The sequence below is a fragment of the Epinephelus lanceolatus genome, chromosome 2 (assembly GCF_041903045.1).
Source record: "Epinephelus lanceolatus isolate andai-2023 chromosome 2, ASM4190304v1, whole genome shotgun sequence".
NCBI classification, from domain to species: domain Eukaryota; kingdom Metazoa; phylum Chordata; class Actinopteri; order Perciformes; family Serranidae; genus Epinephelus; species Epinephelus lanceolatus.
This window is the reverse complement of record NC_135735.1, coordinates 26,968,444-26,992,147: the sequence shown is the minus strand read 5'-3', so window position 1 is coordinate 26,992,147 and position 23,704 is coordinate 26,968,444. Positions and strand designations below refer to the sequence as shown.

The following is a 23,704-nucleotide window of genomic DNA, read 5'->3' as shown; positions in this document are numbered from 1 at the left end:
AATACAGACTTTTTTTAATGAACAAGAGACGAAATCAAAACTGAACTTCCAAACGAAACCCGTCATTATTTCGTGCCATTTTTGCCGACAAATTGTGACAAAACAAAAAGCTTAAAGGTGGGCGAAATGGACAATTTAGGTAGGCTAAGTAAATAATTTACACCCTTTACAAAACGAGCACTCTGAGGAGTCTATTTAATGATAGTATAAATGTTAATAGGTCTCACTTTAGCCTTTGAGCACACATACCGTAAAACTTCAATTAATAGCCCGGGCTATTATTTGCTTAAATCACTGAAACCAACAGACCTGTATATGGGACAGGCCTTTAATTCCTCTCACACAAAACAGTTGCTCGGCAAAGATCAGGAACTACAATCAAATTGTTTATCTAAACCAGTATGCATATTACTTGTTTCAAAATGAGGCTCCAGATAATATATCAATTATGAATCATTCATTTGATCTAGCTCCGACAGACAGCACATCAGAGAGATTGAGTTACAGCACTCGAGGATTACAGCACCTGGCACACACACACACACACACACACACACACACACACAACACCAATTTACCCTGTTAAAACACACTCACACTTGGATTAATTCTTATGAAAAACCCTTTTGATCTGAGGACTCTTATGGACCAAAGGAATATGAATAACTTACAGGGTAATCGAGGAATGGACACATAATTTGAGGTAGCCAACAACCCAGTTTTACACATCCGAAGAACTTCTATAAAGAAAAAAATGAACTGCTTGGCAACCAGAGCAGGCGTCTAATTGAGACAGGTGTTTATTTGTCAAAATGTATAGTAAAAGGGACTAGGCATTTAATTTGGACTAGGCTTTTAACTGAAGTTTTACGGTAATTTACAACTAACCATGTTAACTAATATTTACAATACACAAGCTGATTCAGTGCCATGAGAACACATTTCACTGAGGAGGGGACCCCAAATCAAATCCTGCTAAAGCCCCCCAAAAGTCTAGGGCCGGCCCTGAAATTGCACGAGCTTCAAGATGTCATGTAATATTTACTGAGTTATGTATTTTTAATGTGACATGGAAAACATTTTTTACAGAATGATGTCAGGTTGAAGTGTGAGCAGCTGTGGTGAATCTTAAACTGCGCCATAAGTTTGAGAGCAACTTCTGTGTGTAAGTGTGTACTCACTCCTTGTTGTTACCTATCCAATGCCCTCCGCTCTCCTCTTCTCCTCATCCGACGCTCTCACTGCGTTTAGGGGAATCTTTCCTCCTCTGCGTGTCTCCTCCCTGCGGTGCTGAAGCGGGGGGACGAACAGGAGCTCCGTTTTCCTTCCGCTCCTCTCCTCTATACTTGTATCTTCTGATCGGACACTGATGGGGCACTAGGAGGCTACTTTTTATTGCATCCACATGCCACTGCAAAGAGCTTGCTCTGGTCTGTCTCCTGCTCCTCTGTCAGCTCTCACGCATCCACTCTGCTCAGTCTGCGCTCCCGCTTTTGAGCGCACCGGTGGAGCGGTGGGATAACACCGAGAGGGGTGGAGAGAGGAGGGAGGGGTGGAGGTGCAAGACACAGGGAGGTGCTTCCCACACCGAGAGGGAGGACGTTTACCGAGTTTCAGAAGTCCCCATCTACTTCTACTGACACATTATTGCATGTCTAGAGGTAAGTGATCATTTGGCCATAAGTCTGCTACTACTACTACTACTAGTGCATAGAGGAGGGCAGTGATACAGGTCTCTCGGTATTTTATAGAGGCCCAGGTGCTTCTGCTGTATTCTCAGTCTTAAACCTTTTTGGATTGAGACAGTTATAATGAGTCACCTGACACATTTTGCTGAAGGTGTAAACAGCTTCACCACCAAATGCAGATTCTTTCACAAAACTCTACAGATCTTCATTTTGAAGCAGTAATATTGCACATAATTTTTAGGGATATGGGGGGAATCAATTCGACATAGTACCGCGATATTGTGGCATATTGTATCAATACATTATATTAATTATGAGTTTTGCAAATACAAATTACCCTTTTGGTAGCCCACTAGAATAATAAGACCAATTGCTTTTTCAGTCCACTTTTTACTGAAATAAAGATGATTGAAGTGTGATTACCAGACTTAAAATGGCTGTTGGCCAAATCTTTCTTTTGGGACATAATTTGCAGTTGAAAAAAGGTAATAAATCGCATTATATAGAAATATAATATCGCAGTCCTTTAACTACTTAATTATATTGTATCATGACTTAAGTTCCATGATATCAATCACCTCTGATGATTCCCACCCCTAATATTTTCATATACATTTTTTTTCACATTTTTATGTAAATCTTTCTTTGATTTTGCAGTTCTTTTTTAATTTATATTTTCTCTTTCACCAATATAAATTCCATGTATGTGAAAACCTACTTGGCAAAAAAATCTGATTCTGATTGTGAAAATATAATTTCACTTTCAGAACTTGTTTCATTTAATTGGTGGAGGCCAGAAGATGTAAAACTATCCAGCTAGCTTTTTGCAAAAAAAAAAACCCCAACAACATACAAACAAACAAACAAACAAACAAAATACATATTTGTGTATAGCAGAACTTTTTTGTCTTCCCTCCTGTCCCATTTGCATGTTGCATTCCCATATATCAATCTTGTGACCTTTTCGAGGGGTCCCGACTCCTAGGTTTGGAACCACTGTCTAAAAATAATAGAAATATTCTTTTGTTTGTTGGATGTTCCACATGATCTGCACAGATCTGATTATTGTTCCTAAATATGTCATTTATGAACTTTATGAACCCCTGTTCAGTTTTTTTGTTTTTAATTGTGCCTTCCCTGGAAAACAAAATAACCCATTTGGGCCCATTTTGTGTGTTGCAGCACGGCCATTGATTAATAGAAATGTTCTCTGAATGTCAATCTCACTGAGTGAACACAAAGCTGGTTTATTATCACACTTATCCAATACAATCAAACATATCTTATTTGCTCGAGGATGTTGACCTATATTACCATGGTCATGATTTCAAACCAGGCTTCTTATTTTGAAAGGTGAAAGGAGAGGTTGTGGCACTTTTATTTCTTTAAGCCAGCAAACTTAGTAGTATCTTGTGAAACTACCAATACATTAGTATCAACTGTGTTGGCATAGCCTGTAAGGTTGTGGGCTGAATAACACCTCAGATTTAGGTTAATTTTGGCGAGGGAACAGCTGGCATGGCCATTTTCAAAAAGGTCCATTGACCCCTCACCTCAAAATATCTGAATGAAAGTGGGTTCTCTGGGTACCAACATATCTTCTCTAAACTTGAGAAGGCCTGTTACCAGAAAATGTTTTGTTCCTTACAATCAGCTCCTTGAAATTAAAACTGTAAGACAGAGGAAAATAATCACTTTCATGTGTGGGGGTGTTTGGGAAGTTGACATAGGCATCAACATGATTGAAAGAAAAACAATCAGTCAACCACTCATTCAGCTGTTCAGCCGTCTCAGCTCGGACGCTAATTAGTGTCACACACGTGCTTATTTCTGTTGTAGTTTCTACAGAGGAGACAAGAAGGAAGGCAAGAAGGGATTGAACCAGGTTGAATGAGGTGATCAAATATGCAGAAATATGCTCATCATGTTAGGTAAATCTAAAGGGAAACTATAAATGTTGTCTTAAAGTAAGATTTAGCAGTGAAAAGTGGCAGCTGTTTGAGAAGCTACAGGCAATCAGTCTTAAGTTTGGCGTGCACCCTTTGATTGAAACCAAAGTTGGCAACTTGTTGAGCTAAAGATTGTGGAGTAATGTGTGTGCCGGTGATCAGAACAATCAAATGGATGAATCACAGCCTGATGTTTAGACTAATGAAGGCCCTGGAGATGTTGAGGCAGGATTAAAATGGGTGGTCTACACGGTGTTCAATACTACTAACAAACTTGCTTTTTATGAGCTGACAATCAATATGGTAAATAGACTAAATTTATATAGTACTTTCCTTGTGTTATGCTGTGTTCACACCACAACGTGACCAGCTACAATATCACAGAGTCACCGCTGAAGTTTTGCTACGTTGTTACGTCATCAGGGCTGTGTGTGTGTGCCTGCTATTTGCCACAAAGCACCCCTACTGAATGTCATATAAAGTTTGTATTAGGTCAGTGAAATATCTACTGTATGCTTTTGATCAATGTTTTAAGCCCCTTTTATCCTCACCACCCCCCATTGCATCTCTGTGTGTGCTGCAATGCACATAAAGCCAGAGCAGAGTCAGCTAACTAAGCTGAATAACACAGTACCACAGCCAGAAACAAAAACATATGATTGGCTGACACTTCCATTTGTCATTGGAGCGCTGAAAAAGTTGTGCCAGCTCAACTTTGATTTGTGGTGCATCATGCGCATCTGCAGCAACAAGTGTCGGGGGTCAGTTTGCCGCCTCATGTCACCAGCTTCCATTGAAAATGACCTGTAGCCTATGGCTGTGCTGCTTGCAGCATTAAGCAACCACTCAAGGCGCTGTACAACACAAGCCAGCATTCACCCTTTCACACACACTCAGTTTGGGGTTCAGTATCTTGCCCAAGGACACTTGGACATGTGGAGTACAGGGGCCAGGGATCCAACCACCAACCCTCTGATGAGCTGACGGCCACTTCACCTCCTGAGTAGCCGCCTTCATTATGAACACTGATCTGGTATCATTCATCTCTCGCGCTCCACCGGTTTCGCTCTCCTTCTTTCTCTTTCCATCCGTGCTCCGTCTCGATGTCTCTCGGCCCCTGATGAGAAATTAATAGCAGTTTAAATGTTGACGTTTCCACCTCATGACTCCAACATCTAAACATTAATTACACGCCTATTTATGCAGCTAAAGATAGACACTGTGTGTGTGGCTGTTTGTGTCTGACTGAGTGTGTGTGTGGGTGGGTTGTGATGTGTATTTATGTGCAAGTTTCATGCTTACAACATGCACATACAGTTTGTGTGTGTGTGTGTGTGTGTGTGTGTGTGTGTGTGCGTGCATAATGAGAGTCTCGCCTCACCTGTCTAAATTTGTCCAAACACCTACTGCTTGGCGTGGGCAGACATACAGCTCAGATTTGTCCCGGCTCTCTTACAGCGTGCAGATCGTGCTGTTCAGTTCAACATAAACTTAATGATGCCCTGATGTTTGATGATATATTGTAGTAGGCCATATTAAAGAAGGTATTTATACACATTACTTTACCTTTATCTGACTATTGTTGAGTTCATTTTACAGTTTAAGATTTAAAAATACTCGAAAACCTGTTTGAGTCATGTCACCCATATTTAAAGGTGCTATACAGTGCTAGAACCATTAGAGGTGACATATAGCACTACATTGTTTTTAAATTTTTTAGCCTGGGCTCCTTGAATGATGCCAGATAATACCATGGATGAGTAAATATGCTTCTAAATAACACCTTTACTTTAAAAAAAATGATGATGATTATTACTAACTTCTTACAAAATGTTGCTTAAAAGATTCAGAATCTTGTACTGCATGCTCACTGAGAAACACAATATATTACCTCTTCAAAACTGTACTAATTCCATGCACGTGCTAAAACATTAAGAGCCACTGTTTCAATGTATTATCCTCTATATTTGTAGGCTATTTTAATATACTGTTTTTATTCTTTCCCCAGTTAACTAAACTAAACTAAACTAATCATGAGGAACCAGTAGAGAACCTGTAAAGAACCATACAAAGAAAGTTCTGTGTTTGCCAGTGATGCTATTTAGCACCTCTACCCACGCCAAAGAAGCGCTGAGGAAACAACATTTTTCTGTGCCCAGGTTGTTAATGATGTGTGCATCTCCTCGATCTGGTGTCTCTTTGTTTTTCATTGCATAGTCATAACAGTCAGCTTGTAATTTAAAGGAACGGTTCACCCCCAAATCAAAAATACATATTTTTCCTCTAACCTGTAGTGCTATGTATCAGACTAGATTGTTTTGGTGTCAGTTGCTGAGTGTTGGTGAAATCAACCGTAGAGATGTCTGTCTTCTCTCAAATATAATGGAACTAGATGGCACTCGGCTTGTGGTGCTCAAAGCGCCGAAAAATTTGAGAAACTCAAATGTCCCTTTTCAGAAATCATGACTTGGTTACTCAAGATACTCCACAGACCTTGTTGTGAACAGTTTTATGTCGGAACTATTTTCCTTCTAGCAAACTACACCGTCCAACTTTATTAAAGGTGCAGAGGGACGTGTGCATCTACTCATGGACAAGAGGCTCATGACAGTACAAGATGTAAACATTTATGGCGTCCTCCTCAGTTGAGCTATAACGCTAGCTAGCTCAGAGGAGCTAACAGTGTCAAGTAGATGCACACTTTGTCCTACATGAAACAGCTCACAACAAGGTCTGTGGATTATCTTGAGTTACCGCATCATGATTTCTGTAAAGAGACATCACTGTTGAGTTCAAATGTACTTTTTTGGCGATTTGAGCACCACAAGCTAAGTTTCATCTAGTTCTATTATATTTGAGAGAAGGCAGACAATTTTACAACCGATATTTCCAACACTTAGCAACTGACACCAAAACAATCTAGACTGATAAATAGCAATACAGGTTATTTTTTATTTTGGGGTGAACTGTCCCTTTAAGATCTCATGTCCTGATAATCTAATCTCTCATGTTAACTCACTGACTGAATTCTGACATTGTTTAGTTGAAATTTAAGCACTTTATGCCAATTCAAATGAATCTAGTATGAGCATATTTTCATATTGTTATCTGTCTGCTCCCCACAGGGGTGGTCCTCTGAGCAAAAAAAATAGTGATGACTAACACTTGACAGAAATATTATTTCAGTTGTGTGTTACGTGCCTGTGTGTCTGTATATCTTAGTGTCTGGTGTTACAACAGCTAATTTAGAAACTGATTGCCTAATGATAGCAGTCAGTCTGGTGTATGATAATCAGTGATGCTGATACTTAGTCACAGTCAATTTACTCTGCAGTGACCAAATATAGAAGACTCATTTCAGCTTATTTTCCATCATTTGTTATCAGTGTTATGCAGCAGTCTGTCTGATGGGTAGAAAAACCCCCACAAATGCTTCTGTGCCATGGAATGAAACCTTGTTTCAATAAGAATTCATAACAATGTGTGCTCCACTGATTTGAAACAGCATATTAGTTTTACAGTTCTGGGGATCATGAAACCTGGGGTATCGTGTAGACATTTAATTATGAATCAAAGGAAGGAAAACAACAACAGCTGACTTGTGTCGTCACGCACCAGTGGTGATTTTTAATTGTGTGCAGCTGTATTTATATTCATTTATCAATCATTATTGTCTCGTTCATACAGTGTCTATCTTTACCCAAAGTAAAACACTCTTAATTGGGGAATAATGACTTACACCTTCCACTCATTAAGTGAATATGACTCACAACATTTTCATAGACTGACAGGCTTTTTAGAGCTTTGACAATTGAGCTCCTCTTCTGTGCTCACAACAAGTTTTCAGATGTTTAAATTGTGTTTTACAGTATTACTTACTTTTAAAAAAAGATGAGTGTATGCAAAGCAGGCAAAAGCAAAAAGAAACTGGTGAATGGAATTAGAGGGAGGTATTAAAAAAGTGCCATTACAGTATTAAGTAAAAAGCTGCCCAGAGGCCTGAATTAAGAAGATACACACTCAAGACCCAGGGAGGAAAACCTGAACTGTTGTGGAAAACTGTGAACCCCCTGACCTTTTCTGACATTACCATGACAACACGACCATTTTAATTACCGCAAAAAGTTCCTTAGAATTTTCCACCATTACTGAATCCCTTGTTAGTGCATCTGTACGTGACTTTGAATGTAGGCTACATGTGTTGTGTGTGTGTGTGTGTGTGTGTGTGTGTGTGTGTGTGTGTGTGTGTGTGTCTGTGTGTGTGTGTGTGTGTGTGTGTGTGTGTGTGTGTGTGTGTGTGAGTGTGACAGTGTGTGCGAGCACTCCACAGCACAGTAAATGTGTGTGTGCACATACGTGTGCAGAATATGCAGGTGTATCTGAGCAGTAGAGTTACTCTTACAGGTGATTGGTCCTGACAATGTGATGGTGCCCCCTCAGATGCCTGTGGAGAAATAACCCTGGGACATCGTGTCCTGGCTGGACACAAGCCTGCAATTAAATGCCCATGAAGTGGAACTGCCCTCTGTGTGTGTGTGTGTGTGTGTGTGTGTGTGTGTGTGTGTGTGTGTGTGCGCGCAAGTACAGTATGTGTTGCCAGTGTGCAAGAGAAACATCCTCCTCGTGTGAGTCTGACTAGGCTAGAAACTCAACACTATGTGTGTGTGTGTGTGTGTGTGTGTGTGTGTGTGTGTGTGTGAAACCACTGTAAGAGAATTAGTGCTTCCTCTGGTTTTCCCGTTGTAATGACCTGTACCCCAGAGGAATTAGCTTGTGGAATGTGACAGCAACTATTTCAAACAAACTCATAGCATGGGACTGTCCTCTGTGTGTGTGTGTGTGTGTGTGTGTGTTTGTGGGTATGTGTGGGTACGTACGTTGCAGGTCGGTCACACAAAACCCTCGGCTCTTAGGACCCGCAAACTTTGTCCCAATCTGAGTCTACAGTGTTTTAATATTTTTTAGATATTTTCTCCTTCTCGCACAGGTTTTAAGCAACAGTTATTAGCAGTCAGTGTCCATCCATCTAATGTCCATTTTTGCTTTAAGTCACCTCGCAACAATGCTCTCACTTCCCAAAATGACGTTCATATATTGTAAATAGTAAGATTTCCACGTCTTTTTATTATAAAGCAGGTGTAGGTGCCATTTATAAATACACTACAAGTATCAAAATGCTCAGTCCACAGGGAAATGCACATTCAGATACAGTGCCTTTAAACAATAGATTGTATAAAATTAAGAATGTAGCGACCATGAAGTCACCCATTTTGGTGAATTGTTTGGTATTTTGGCTGATGCCATCTTAGTTTTTTGGAGCAAGAAGTGGCCAAATTTGGACAAGAGATTGGAGCTGTGGAGGAACGAGGGCAGTATCTGAATGAGAAGCTGAGGACACCATCTGCAGACAGCCCAACACGCATAACTTTAAGCCTTTATCAAATGTAAATATAATATATCATATAAAATTCACCCCCCTGTACAGTTGTCATGAACAGGGAAATTGGCTACAGAGACCAAAATAATTTTTATTTTATATTATATATTTTATTTATATTTATTTCTGCTGTACAGTTGGGCATTTTACTGGCTTCTGGAGCCAGCCTCAAGTGGCCATTCAAGGAACTGCAGTTTTTGGCACTTCAGCGTTGGCTTCATTTTTCAGCCCCAAAGGTTTCTGCTTGCTTTAAATGAGTCATCACTGTTTTAAACTTGATACATGAAAATACCCCAGATTTGGTCACTATATATTTCTTGTTGGAATATTTTGCAGTGTATGTGAATGAAACCAGCTGACAGGAAGTAAACATGGACCCAAATTGTTGCCTTACAATGCAATTCCAGTGAAACAGTCTCTAAAGACAGACAGTACTGCTACAGTGCCATTACAGTCATTCCCACAGCTGCAATGACAGTGCAGAGACATCAAGAACACAGATGTGGAAGACCCTGAAACACTGACCAACCAGAGCAGATGGGGCTTTTTCAGGAGGGGGGTTTAAAGAGAAAGGTGCGAAAATGGAAAGTTTTAGACAGAGGGTTAATACAGGTATATCTATGGTGACAGTATGCAAAAAATAATGTGTTTTATGGGGCGTCGGTGGCTTAGTGGATAGAGCAGGCGCCCCATGTACAAGGCTGTTGCTGCAGCGGCCCGGGTTTTGACTCCAGCCTGTGGCCCTTTGCTGCATGTCTTACCCCTCTCTCTCACCCCCCCTTCACGCTTAACTGTCCTATCTATAAAGGCAAAAATGACCCAAAAAATATCTTTAAAAAAATAATGTGTTTTATGAACATTAAAGCATATAAACGTGTTCAAATAGAAACCCAAAACACAAGCATGAACCTGAATATCAACATAACGTGGGACCTTTAAAATGCAAGCTAAGGCAAAATGAGCACCTGTAGCACTAATGCCACTACTGCTCAACACCCTCTACAGTTCAGTATGCTAGAGTTGATTGATTAACACGTCTTAGCAACAAGCATTGTCTCCAAAAAGTAAAAACAGACTCACTGATGGCCTTAAAATAGTCCCAGACCCAAAGCTGTGAGCTGTGACCTCAGATGTGTCGATGAAGTGACACTGGCTGTTGGTGTTGTCACAGGAGGCCCATGCAGTGGATATCAATGTTTGGAGGACATGACCACATGAGCAGCTATGACCTTTAGTATTGTCATTATTATGGTAAGAGTGTGTTGATATTATATTGGGGTCCAGGGTAAAAATAGCTCACGTAGTTTTGATTGTAGGGGCCAGGAAATAGTGGAACCTAATCCATGTTACATAACTTAGTTGAGGGCTTCAGTATAGGACCTGTGTGTGTGTGTGTGTGTGTGCTGGGGGTTGGGGGTTGGGGGTTGGGGATTCCCCTAGTGTATGTAGTGTGTGAGTATGCATGTGAATGCACTTGGGCTATGCTAAAGACAAACAGAGCCATGGAGTTGCGTGACATGGTGCTGGGAAGCAGGAACAGCCATCGGAAAACACAGTTTGTAGTAAACAGTAAGTTGTTTTGTCAAATTTTAGAAAGAGAATATACACCCAAAAATATTTTACATGTTGCTGGTCTGCGTACAGGCAAATTAAATATCTGTAATGTACAGTATCTCCACATCTAATAATTGTCTGCCATGCTTGAGAATATGTGGATTTAAGAGATGAGCTTCTCCACCTAGAGGGATGATGCATCTTGGAACATTGCTCTTGCTCTCTAAAGTTGGAGGGTTGATGCATTTTGGCTCTTTGTTTAATAATTTAACAGTACTACTGACTGACCTGATGGGAACATTGTACAATAATTGAAGTCAAAACTCTTAAAAACACAAACGCAGCTTAGTTCAGTGTCTTAATCACCTGCATTTCCACACAGAAATTTGCTTTTGGGAGGGAACCTGAGACATTATTGTGAGGAGGCAGTTCTGTATCTGAAAATTCAAAGCTATTGACATGCCTTTATGGTCTACATTTTAATTTGGTCTTACAGCTGTGTTTGTTTACCTCAGATATAGGTTACAACTCTTCACCCTTATTTTCCCCTCTCCATCTTTTCTTTTTCTTCATCCAAATTTTTTTTAATTTAACTTGAAGCAAGAGCTGAGAGTCCAGAGGAGGTCAGTCGAGTGTTACATTAGAAAGAAGAGGGTTATTATTAGTAGAACACTCAGGTGGTGTTACCGGGCCTTTTAGCACAGGTGTCACTAAAAACATTAATGATGGCTTTGTTCTATTCAAGTGTCCTAACAAGCCACGACAGTGTGACACTGAGCCAACATAAAAAAATACCTGGGCTATAGATGAATAATCTTTTTTACTTAGAAAGTCCCCACTGAGTGCCGTGACCTGGTCGTATCAAACTTGCAGCCACAATAAGAGCTGGTTGAATTCTCTAAATGCAAAGGAGAGGTGCTTCTTTTCTTATCTCCTTTAGCATGGGGTACACTGGACCATTCTTTATGAAAGGAAAGGAGAAAATGTTGTCCAACAGTTCGTGCAGCAACATTTAAAGTGTGACGCTATTAAGGTATTCATGAAAATAAATATGAGTGAAAAATAAGACACAATGCACTCCACTCATGATGAAAGACTGGGTGCTGGATTCTTAATCCTGATATGGCCACACAGATGTTTCAGGCACGACACCCTTCTTCGATGTGTATTCTGGTAATTTCACAATTAATATACACAAGTTGGGGTTGTTGTTGATTAACATACCCAGCAAGTTTCAAAAATTTGAACACCAAATGTTTAAGCAAAATGTTTGCTGACAACATATTTCATCAATCTCACAATACACTGTAGTGACTACAGCATTACATACATATATATATATATTCTTAATATTACTGTTTTTATTAACGTTCAACATTTAACCATTTAGCCATTCTCTGCTTCCATCATAAGTCGGTCTCATAGTCGAGAGGAATGTAATGCTAGTATGTAGCATCTAATCTGACATTGTTTGCACTTTCCCTCACGTGATAAACCTTTGATCCAACTTATACTGATGCGCCAACCTTCTGACTTTAGTTCGTAGCAACAAAGAAACAAAAACACTTAGGACGTACACATACATGGAATTGGCTACTGTAGTAAAACTGCAGTAAAATACTTTACTCCAATAAATAGAAATGTAGTGGAGTAAAAGTGAGTTGACAGAAATATAAAAACTTGAGGAAAGTACAGAAAGTCTCAAAAAATACTTATTTACTATCACAAAGTATTATTACTTCATTACATTACACCACTGCTAAACAACCTATCTGCAAGTCCAGCACAGTACACACATGTAGTGTTTCATTTGAAACTTTTTCTTTAAATATAATCACGGCAGCCATTACTTTGTCACCACAACATAGTTATGAATGCAATTCCATAATATACAAATGTAATTTCAAAGGGTCAGAGTTACAGTTTTGACAGCACACCACAATCTGTGACTGGAAGCCACATCATCCCACAGCACCCTTAGCCTATCAGTGCTGGTTACTCCAGTGTCTTGTGGGTATATAAAGTGTTTATTAAATTGCCATGACATACACACACACACACACACACACACACACACACACTATGCAGCAACTCATGTTACCAATTACATGTTAATCTCTGTAAGTGAGTGTCAGCACAGTGCAGTATACATCCTATAGGATGTTCGTGCACCAACCTACTGTGGAATAATGAGCCCATACAGTGCCAAGTCACTCAGTGAGTCATGCATAAGTATGTCTATATGACTATAACCAATTCATGTGTGGTTATAAAGTGTTGACTGGGCTCTCTCAAAGTTTCCAGTGGATCGCAAAACACTGCCCTCACTGACCCTTATAAATGTGTGTACAACTTCTGTATGTATGAGTGTGCATTTTTATTTGTGTGTTTTCATGAAAAGGTCATGGAGTCGTGTGCACGTTTCATGCATGGCCTTCAAATATATGTTGGCTCCATAAAATAAAACTCAGTCATCAAAACTTGGAGAAACCCTGATCTAAGGTTTTGCTCTGAAATGATCAGTTTAGCTCTTCTGCTGGGAGGAATTCACCCGAGACCCCACTCAAGGGTTGGTCCACCCTCCAAATGTTAAATAGGTGATTACGGCCTTGATTTGGACAATATTTCAGATGGACGTCAGAAACCAAAGTGTAAAACCCGCCTTGATTAAAACTCTGGCCACTGAGCTGTCTTATCACACTGATTTGAGGCGACATGGCAGCAGGTTCATTAGTAGAGATCCTGTCCTTCAACCACACAGCCCAGATCTCACAAAGATGGATTTCTCCTTTGGGATCAACAAATATCCCAAAATGATGACATCAGTGGTACACTGTTTAAACTGACCTCCTGTCACACTCAGCTCATACAGACTGGACAGTGTGGATGGGAAAGAGTGTCTTTCTCTGCTGTCCTGACTCAATTTCTATTTCTTCACCTTTCATCTTTCTCCCTGTGCACCTCCCTTCTTTCAATCTCTCAGACCTTTATTTTATGTATCCCATGCAGTTTACTTACCCTCCCTCTCAGCACTGCTTTACTCATTCAGTCCAATCCTGAAAAACTGCAGTGAGGCTAAAAACTTAAGTACTGCATGTGTGCGTGTGTGTTTGCCATGCTGCTGCGCTGACATCTCCAAAGAGTTTTTCTATTTTTAGCAGTTTGAGTGTAAGGCCTGGCATTACTAGAGAGGGTAAAGGGTGGATGAGAGGTGGAGAGAGAAGGATGGAAGAATAAAATTTAAACAAATCTATCAAATAAAACAGGGGAAATAATATATTACTTTGTTTTATCTTCAAAATGTTGCTATGTTATCCTGAGTTTGAGACCTAGAAGAAACAATTCATCAAAAATGTTTAGGACTTTTATCTTGAAGCATGCAGATGTGTAGATGATGGTGTTGAATCTTAAGTTCCTCAGTTTATCCAGAGAACCAAGAATGTAATCAGTGTAGAAGAGGCCATATTTATAGTGACTTCACTGACAGTCTCAAAAAGCTCTGACTTTGTTTGAGCTCTGACTTTGAACTGTATGCAGTATGCAGTATGCATACTGAGATGTCCCAAAGTCAGTGCAACTATTAATGGTCTCCCATCCAATGTGCCTTCAGTCTTAAATGCTCAGATCCTCACAGATTCAGTAACAGTCACTCACTGGTGGATCTTTCTGTAGTCTGTCTGCCTCCTAGTGGCTGTTTAGAGGCACAGCAACGTCTGCAGATGACACACTGAACTCTGCTGAACTTTGAGGGATGCTTCTTGTATATGACATGTTGTCCATTTTAGGCCAAGAAACTTCAGTCAGATAACAGCCCTGGCATTTTTTATCATTATATAGAATCCCTACATGAAACTCCATGATGACATTTTCTTACAGAGGTACACATCTTTGTTTTTAAGGTGAGAACAGAAAATTAACCTATCAAAACTCAACTGCCAGATGACAAAAATGGTAATAAAACTGTTTTTTTTCCCTCTCTCTATGAGATCCTTAATTTTCTGCTTTTTCAGTTTTTGAAGACAGCAGCACAAGTGTGTTTACAAAAAATGTTCCCTTTGTGGCCACTGAAAAGATCTGAATTTTGTCCACTGAGCATTTATCAAGCCATGTGATGCACAGGAAACAGATCACACACCCCAGGGAGCCAGTGGAAGATCAGCATATTGATTACACTGCACGGCTATGACATAATATACTGGGTAACTTACCTTGACCTGTGTGTGTGTGTGTGTGTGTGTGTGTGTATTTGCAGTATTTCTGAACATTATTTTTTTTTTTCTTTAATTAAACTGTTGAAACTAAACAAATGGACCATGAAACTATTGAAATGTCACAAATGTCTCCTCCTGAAATTACAATGATACCACACTGGCATTTTTTCTAATGCAGTTGTGATCTAATTATTAACATTCTTTATCATCTTAATCAATGTTCTGCAGACGCAAGTGTGACACAACTTACTATACAATGCCTAAAAAGAAGCAAGTCAATTACTGTAAAGAGTTAGTGGGACATCTTGTGGTCAAATGAGTGCAGTATAAACCTCTGGCATTACTGAGTCCTGCTTTAGTTTGTAAAAGACAGATGCAAATACGTTGCTTCACACACTGGGTTTTCCAATTTGGTACATTTATTTGCAGATTGTATACTTTTTATTACTACATGTTGTTCTTTAGGGTGCATTACTGCTGAAGGCTAGTTTGCTATCTCTGTCAAGTAGCTGTCTGTTAGTGACTCGCTCTACAGCAGGAAACAGCACCTCAAAATGTAAAGTCTGTGCTGCAAATTCACTGTACTTAAAAATAAAGTTTGTTTTTTACAAGCTTGACATGTTTGTGAGTCACTTTGGTCCATTCAGAATAGACCCGTGACCAGCTGGATTAGATAAAACCAGGATAAAACATAAAACACTATGTACACTGAAGGGTGTGAGTGTTGGGTGGGACTGACAGAAGCTGCTTCTCATAATGTTGGACTTTACACTGTACCACGACTGCAGAGCACCCACCGCTTCACCCAGCTTGGTGTTGGCAAGGTGATGGAAACATTAGTAAGTCAAAATTTGTGGAAAAGATTTCTGCACGCTTTTATCTATGCAGTGTTTCACTTTATTGTTGAGCTTTTGGTCTAATAGACCTTCATCAGAGCATGGGTGTAAGTGTGCAAAATCTTTTCTTTCAATTACCACACTGTACCATGGTGACTAAAATCATGACCCCTGTAACTGTACTGTCATATATCAATAACAACAACAATAATAATAATAATACATAATGTAACACTATATAGAGATCCCTACACATACTGGTCCACTGTGGTGCAGCTGGTCTGAAGCTGAGCCTGAATATGAAATGAGAGCAGATTCCTCCCGCACTACCGGAATCCGTCTGCTGGTGCGGACGTGGCGGAAAACCAGGAGCGAGGAGCACAAAGAGAGGCTGCCTGCGCAAACTCGCTGACACGACGGCGGCTCTGCTCTTCCACGTGGACCCTGTCATTGACCAAAACACTCCGGTCTCCGTGGCAGGCGGGGAGGAAGCGCGCGTGCCGCCGCCGTTGCGCAGTGCAGACCGGGAGGCGCGAGCAGCAGGGCGGTGCGGGGCAGAGGTGCTCTCCTAATGTGAAAGTTAAAACGCTAACCTGCCCGAATTAAAGCCTTTTACTGTCCACACGTCAACTATGCAGACAGGTAGGTTAATTACATCTGTGAGTACAGAGTTAGAGGTGACAGCATGTATTTATCCAGAGCTCACTCAGGGTTTATGTGTCTTACTTCCGTTCACATACATATTTAATTTATAGCTTTATAAATGCGCAGTCAGAAGGCTAAAGTAGTTCTGGCTACAGCTAGTCATCCTGTCATTTAATTTAGTTTGAATACAGGACTGTAATGTCAGAGCATGGAGACAGTTTGACTTTATCAGACACCACCAGTGTTTATAATGTGTGTGCTCATAATGCTGCAGTGAGTTGGTGTGAGTCGTGGGTCATGTTTGGCTCTGTGAGCTGCGCTGTTAGCATCGCTGCTACTCCACATGGGGAAGCTGCAGCAAGGTTAGCTAGTTTATTCACTGTACTGCATATTGTATCTATCCCAAAGCCAGTAGCTGAATCTGTGCGTAACATTTACAGCCAACAGTGGAGGCACGTGGACATCTTCACTGACAGACTGTGCTGAGCTATAAATAGATATAAAGGTTTTAATTGATTTTGCCAAATGGGCCATAAGGGCCACCATCTGTGTAACTTACAAAGGCTGCAGGATTGCAGCAAAGTTATATTTATACAGTGATTGTTTTTGTTTGTAGGGTGCAGGTGTTACACATAGATAGACCATATGATAATATAATATTACAATTGACTGCCAGGTTCATGGGCCAATTATGTGATAATGGGCCCCTGGGCACAGATATGCAAAGGGCCCCATCACCTCTCTTACACAGGAGCAAGACACACAGATTTATGTGGTGCTTTTGCTTCTCTTTTTAGTCATTATGCAGCTTTTTGTGGTTTTGTGGTTGTTTGTATGTGTCGTAGTTTGGGTGTCTCTGGGCTAATTCTATGCTTTATTCTTTGAGGTACTTTTGTGTTTCATGTGGTCATTTTGTGTCACTGCGTAGTCATCTTGTGACTCGCTTTGAAGTCATTTTATGTCTTGTGGTTGTTTCGTATCTTTGTGTGGTAGTTTGGGTGTCTCTGGGCTAATTTTGTGCTTTATTAAGATAATTTTGTTTCTCTTTGAGATTATTTCTTGTCTTTTTTTGGTTGTTCTGTGCTGCTCTGTAATCATTTTGTGTCTCCTTGTGGTTGTTTTTGTTGCTTTGTTGTCATTTTATGATTTCTTGTGTCTGTTTTGTATCTCTATGTAGTAGTTTAGATGTCTCTGGGCTAATTTTGCGCCTTTTTTCAGGTAATTTTGTGTCTTTTTTGTTGCTGTTTTGTGTCACTCTGTAATCATCTCATGTCTCCTTGTTGTTGTTTTTTGTTGCTTTGTAGTTATTTCATGTCTCTTCAGATCTTTCCATCTCTTTGTGCTCATTTTGACAAACTGGTGGATACTTAATTTGAGTGACATTTTCCAAGTGAAGGCCAGGGGCCCAAAGTGTCAGGGGGCCCCTGGCCTTCACTGTGCCTTGTAGGCAAAGTATCATTTCCTAGGATAGCGAAGACATGACCCACCCAACTCTGCCTTAATTTTGTCTCTGATTGGCTTACCCTGACTTTTTTTTACCTAACCCTAAACAATCTCACTCCTCTTGCCTAAACTTAAACAATCCAACCTACAAAGCAATGAGGACTAGCCAGTCAGAGGGAGAGCAGGGCCAGTCATGCCTTCGGCATCCTAGGAAATGCAGATTTGCACCTGGTAGGCCTGTTCAGTAAACCATCCATGACAGAACATGAGCTTTTCAATGTATTTAGGCAAATGCTCTGAGGCGGTAGCCATGAGGATATTCCACTTTGTATAAAACCACAAACCATCACCTGTGAAACTCTCCTGTGTCCCAAAGAGAGCATTTGTATACTTATTATTTTACAACCTTTTAAAGACACACGCTGGTCATAATTCCTCTGTAAATCTACGACATTTGGGCAGATAAATTCTGTCATCCTATCAAATAATTTTGTGCATATGTGATATGAGGCTATAACATGGCTGTGTGCTTGTAGGTGTGTTCATGGAGTCTCACCTGGGCAGGTTGGTCCCTTGTGTTCTGTCCCTGTACCTGTTTATACAGTTGTGCCAGGCTGCACCAGGTCTACCTGGGTCACAAAGGTAACTCTACCTCCTTACTCCCATGTTCCCCAAGATATACCATTATTAACCAAATATACTGCAAGATTTTTTGGGCATAATTAATACTTTTTTATAGCCATAAATTAATTTGACAATTAACATGTGACTAAGGGCTGTGATATCAGAATGGACAAGATTTACATATAACACTGGATATTTGATGCAGATCTTGTAAAACATAGTAAATGAGGTATGCCACATGTATGGAGGGTACAGCTCTGTTATTGCCAGCAGAAGAATCAAGCGTTCTCTGTTGTATTGGCTTAATGGAAAAGGGGAAGAACATAAATAAAAGTAAATACTGAAAAATTTCCATCATTTGCATTCTTATTTGTTTATCTCTCAGGGAGGAATCGGTTGATGCCCGCCCCGCTTTAGCAGCGCTAGCCAATCCCTTTGGCTCTGGAGAGGAAGACCGCAGGTGAGTGACACATGATGATGATGATGTGCTGTTGTTACGCATGCAGCTCATTTTAAACTTTGAATTTGCTCTTTATTGCTTCCTCAAAAAGAGGAGGACTGGTGCAGTCCCATCTCTGTGTGCTCAAACATAGCTCTCTAAATGCAGCTTGAAAGTCTAATCTTTTTCTCAGAGGATGACAGAATATGGATTATGCTGATTTACTGTCAACCTGCAGTCTGAGAGAGTCAGTTTGAGTTGACTAAGCAGCTGCTGTCTGGTTACTCTGTGGACTTTGACTGCTGTGTTGTGCTAATGATGTTGCCTGCACCATGAACTGATAAGATTACATGTGCAATAACACTGCTAAATGTTGCAATTAGTGATATTTTTCCTTTACACAGACAGAAAAAATATAGACTATCCTCAAATATACTGCAAATACAGTGTCTCACACTTTGTATCTCACCTCACTCATGTCTCTGTTACTGTACAGTCGTGTGAATTCGAATCACAGGTTTAATTTCTTCAGGGAACAAAATGAGAAAAAAACCACTTTTATTTGTGGACGCACTGTAATAGAATATGTTGTTGGTGACAGTGTAGCTGCAAGCGTCTTATCCCTGGCTGATAAGATGGAGAGATGTGTACACGACTCTGTTATCATGTTAGCTATGAACACAAATATGTTATGCAGTTGATGGTATGTGCACCTCCCTACACAAACAATGCACACTGATTCACAGGAGGCCGAGAAGCTGACTGGATGGTAACTAAGGCCGTTCTTGTTTAGAAATGTTAACTTTTTAATGAGTATTGCAGTATTTCAACCGTGATGCCAGGGATGTGAGCACAACCTAATGTAAGGTCTGTGCATTGGATTAAAAATGCATCCTCAAGATCAAGACAGACAGACAGACAGACTCTAAAAGACAAGACAGAAAAGGACTGAAAGCTCCTGATATAACCTTTGGTCAACAGAGTGGTCTGAAACCTGCTATTTTAGACACTATTACACAGGCTCTGTGAGTTTCACTGTTGCCCCATGTGTGTCATCTTTCTATCTACTTTATGTAAGATGTGATTCAAGCTTTCCAAGACAATGAGGCAAACTGGAAAATCAGCAAATACAGGTATAACCTTCCTCTAAGCACAATGCTTTTTGATGAGGTGGCACCTCCTCCTGGAGCTGAGTCAGTTATTCTAAGTGGCAACAATGTCTGCCCTCTTGTGGCTGAAAATAAAACAGACTCTCGACTACACCCACAGTGCAAGTCCGTTTTGATACAGTAAGATAGCAAAACATAACTAAGTCGTCACAGGGCTGAACAAACCTGACACTTAAGCGTAAATTCTTAGCTCTAAATGTTTTACTGATTATGTGATATCCAGTCTGTGTTATGTATACGACAGATTGCGGCAGAGTTTCATTCAATCCAGTCTGAAGGATGGCCAAGAAGGACCAGAAATCAGTACCTCGGAGCAAGGTAGACTTCACACTCTGACACAGGGCTGTCCCTTCAGCTACCATTACCATTTTGTCCGTCAATCCCATTCAGAAGAGAGTTTTGGTCTGATACTGAATTGGTTACGTTAATCTTCAAACTGCGCTGTTTGTATAGATCTGCTGCGCTGCCAGGTTGAAGATGTGTGTGAAGTATGTGAAGTTGTAGCTTCTTTTTTTAAAGATATTTTTTGGCCATTTTTAGCCTTTAATGTATAGGACAGACAAGTGTGAAGGGGGCGAGAGAGAGGGAGTGACATGCAGCAAAGGGCCACAGGCTGGAGTCGAACCCGGGCCGCTGCGGCGACAGCCTTGTACATCCCACTGAGCAAGCAACGTCTGTGGACATCCAAGTCTAGTTGATATCACGTCCACAGATGTTGCTTGCTCAGTGGGATGAGGCGCCTGCTCTATCCACTAAGCCACCGACACCCCGAAGTTATAGCTTCTTAACAGCAACATTCATATTTGAAGCATTGTCTGCTGTCATGGCTACATATGAGCATGGACAGACATGGATTTAAACTGCCACTGCAACTTGACAGTTCGCGTAGATGTACAACTGCGAGGCTGTAATTCTAATTTTACTTTATATCTGGGGGGTTCCTTTAAGTGTCCCAAACAATCATTTGTTAATATTACTGTGTGTGTGTGTGTGTGTGTGTGTGTGTGTGTGTATAGGAGTGTTATATTTTACATCATCTGCAGTCATACTCCAGCAGTGTATCAAATGTGTTTGGTATTAAACATGTCAGTCTTCTCCTGCTTTGTGTCAGAGGTGTTCTTCCTGTTTCGTCTCTATGACTTCGACCGCAGTGGGCTCCTGGATGGTTTGGAAATGATGAAGTTGCTTTCAGACTACAACTCCCATCATACACCTGGAACACAAGCCAATGAGCTGGTGAGGAGGAGAGGCTGTCTACTTGTACATACACCACACTTTGCAACACTGTTTGGTCTGTTTGTCTGACTTGAAAATACATGTGTTTATCTGTGTGTGTTGGTGTTTTCTGAATCCAGGTGGTGTCTATGGTAGATTTTTTACTCCAGACTCAGGATCTGAACCAGGACGGCCTGTTGGCCCCATCTGAGCTGCTGTCTCCAGCATTACCTCACACACAGGTACTGTACACTTACACACTTGTTTCTGATGTAAAGTAATTATTGCCTTTAAGTAGGGGTGTGCCATATCACCTTGTTCATGATAATACCAGTATAATTTTTATTAATATGATATGAAACATTCCTATTGTGATAATTGTGATATTTAGACTTAATGACATCATAGTGTTATCCACAGCAACAACAAGCGTGGCTGAAAGCAAAATCTTTACCAACGCCACAGTGGTTCCAAAAAGAGGAGCTGTACCTAATTTTATTCTCAGTTTCATTTATGGTTGTCACTTTTCCCACCACAGGACTCCAGCAACAACAACGCACCTCACCAGGAGCAGGAGGTGGCCGCAGAGGAGAAGCTGTCAAACCCCATCACTGACGAGGAGAAAGTAGGAGCAGCAGAGGAGAGAGAGGAGGTTCATGAAGAGCTGCAGCATCAAGATGCAGAGCAACTTCAACACGAAGTAAAGACAGAGGAAGAGGAGGCCATAAATCAAATAGATGAACAGTATGGACAACATATCCCAGAAGCCCCAGCAGCGGAACATGTGCAGGACCACCATGTCCCTGTTCATCAGGGGCAACCAGAGATGTGAATGCACACACACACATACTGGTTCACATTATTATTTCTCTAGAGTCAGCAAAAGACTGATGATAGAGATAAAAATACCACTAAGAGGACCTCTTAATCTTCATCCCCACAAATGATCCTTCCCTTGATTGAGATTTTACCATTTAATTTGGTGAGAAGATGAATGTATTGAAAGTATTCCTGTCACTGTATGTTGAAACTTTTTCTACAACCAGTAACTTGGTTATAATTACAAATGCAACGTTTTCTTGAGCTGTAAGAGGACAAAAGTTCTGAATTCAAAATGCAATATTACTCATATTGATAAAACAAAGCCATCCTTAATATTAGTACTTTTGAATATTTCTTTCTTTTCCCAGCAAATGAAACAGTCGATCATCTCATGATTTTAAAAGTGTAAGATGTACATTTTATTTGCTTTAATTGTATTTATTTAGACCGTTTTGTTATAAAAAAAAAAAACCCAACATTTTTCATGTATTTGTGTCATTCTATGTAGAGACTGTTGTTTCATGTACACAATAATTGGCCTTATTGTGTCTGACCCACTCTAGGTTTTAGGATTTGCACCCAGCAGTTATGTGCCAGGACTGTTATTTAATTAACTGGTCTCTTTTACAGACGAGTCGGTTTAGCCATGAAATTACATTTGGTCTTCCTTTATTATTTCCTCAGACTATTCAGTGACTTAATTCATTTACTGAATAAAATGAGGTTATTCAGAGAAAAGTCTTTATTTCTTTCAATACACTTGTATAAGATCCACCATGCATTTATTTTGATGAGGATTCTCAGGAAGCCCCCATTGAAATAACATGTTATTTAATATATCATTTAATTCAGTCTTTATCTGCAAACTTGAATGTGTTTACAGTATGAAAGGGTTTACTTTGTGTTATTATTTTTGTTTGTTTACCCTTTTTAACCATTTCTGCATTTACACAGCTGGAGAAAATAAAGCAACCTTTTTTTGTCCCCCTGCCTTTATTTCTGTCTTCTGTTTCTAAGATTTTTTTTGATTTGTCAGAAGAAACTGATCATGTATTTCTATAACGTGTGGTAACCCTTATATTGTCCTCAGCAGGTAGATAGAGCCCATATGAGTGTCAAGTGTTTGACACAGTTCAAAAGACGACAGTAAGATGCAGAAAATATATCATGACATCATATCATAGTCTCAATTTATCAATGATAAATGATGACTGGACTCCCAGTGTCACTATAAACTTTCTGGTATGCTCCCCAATGCTTACAATTTTTTTCCTTTCTGTTAAGTCAGCGTGGGCTATTTATATATTTTTGCCAACATATGGATTGTTTCAGTGATCTGTTATCCTTAAAACATAAAACTTGTCTTTCACCTAACTTTAAGTCAGTTGCTTATTTCTCATCACTTCAGGCCTTGTTTCTGTTTCCATAATATTGATCTAGACAGTGAGGTTATTTAACCTTTAGGGAACGTTCCCTGAAGTTTGTCCAGATAGGGGACCAAGTATTTTTTTTGCATGTCACAAGTAAATCTCTAGTCTTTGCACTAAAATTCCAAGTCAAGATAGGCAAGTCCCAAATCAAGTCAAAGACTGACAAGTCCTGTGTCAAGTCCAAAATCCTCAACATTAAGCACAAGTCCTAAACAAGTCATAATGTGTTCCTCACCAAAAGG

General features: G+C 40.1%; 1 protein-coding gene across 1 annotated transcript; it reads left to right on the top strand.

The window, feature by feature from the left end:
* The first annotated feature begins 16,174 nt into the window (after positions 1-16,174).
* On the top strand, positions 16,175-23,028 carry cgref1 (cell growth regulator with EF-hand domain 1). The gene is made up of 7 exons (XM_033618055.2): positions 16,175-16,317; positions 18,300-18,405; positions 18,773-18,847; positions 20,240-20,313; positions 21,107-21,231; positions 21,351-21,452; positions 21,749-23,028. Exons 1-7 carry the CDS (start codon positions 16,308-16,310, stop codon positions 22,040-22,042), a joined length of 786 nt encoding a protein of 261 aa, XP_033473946.1. The 5' UTR covers positions 16,175-16,307; the 3' UTR covers positions 22,043-23,028.
* The last annotated feature ends 676 nt before the right edge of the window (positions 23,029-23,704 follow it).

What these genes read in the sequence shown, in the direction of transcription:
- cgref1 (XM_033618055.2), top strand. An exon ending in TCTGGAGAGGAAGACCGCAG is followed by an intron (nt 18,848 to 20,239) that starts GTGAGTGACACA and finishes TGTATACGACAG; the next exon opens with ATTGCGGCAGAGTTTCATTC. An exon ending in CAGCATTACCTCACACACAG is followed by an intron (nt 21,453 to 21,748) that starts GTACTGTACACT and finishes TTCCCACCACAG; the next exon opens with GACTCCAGCAACAACAACGC.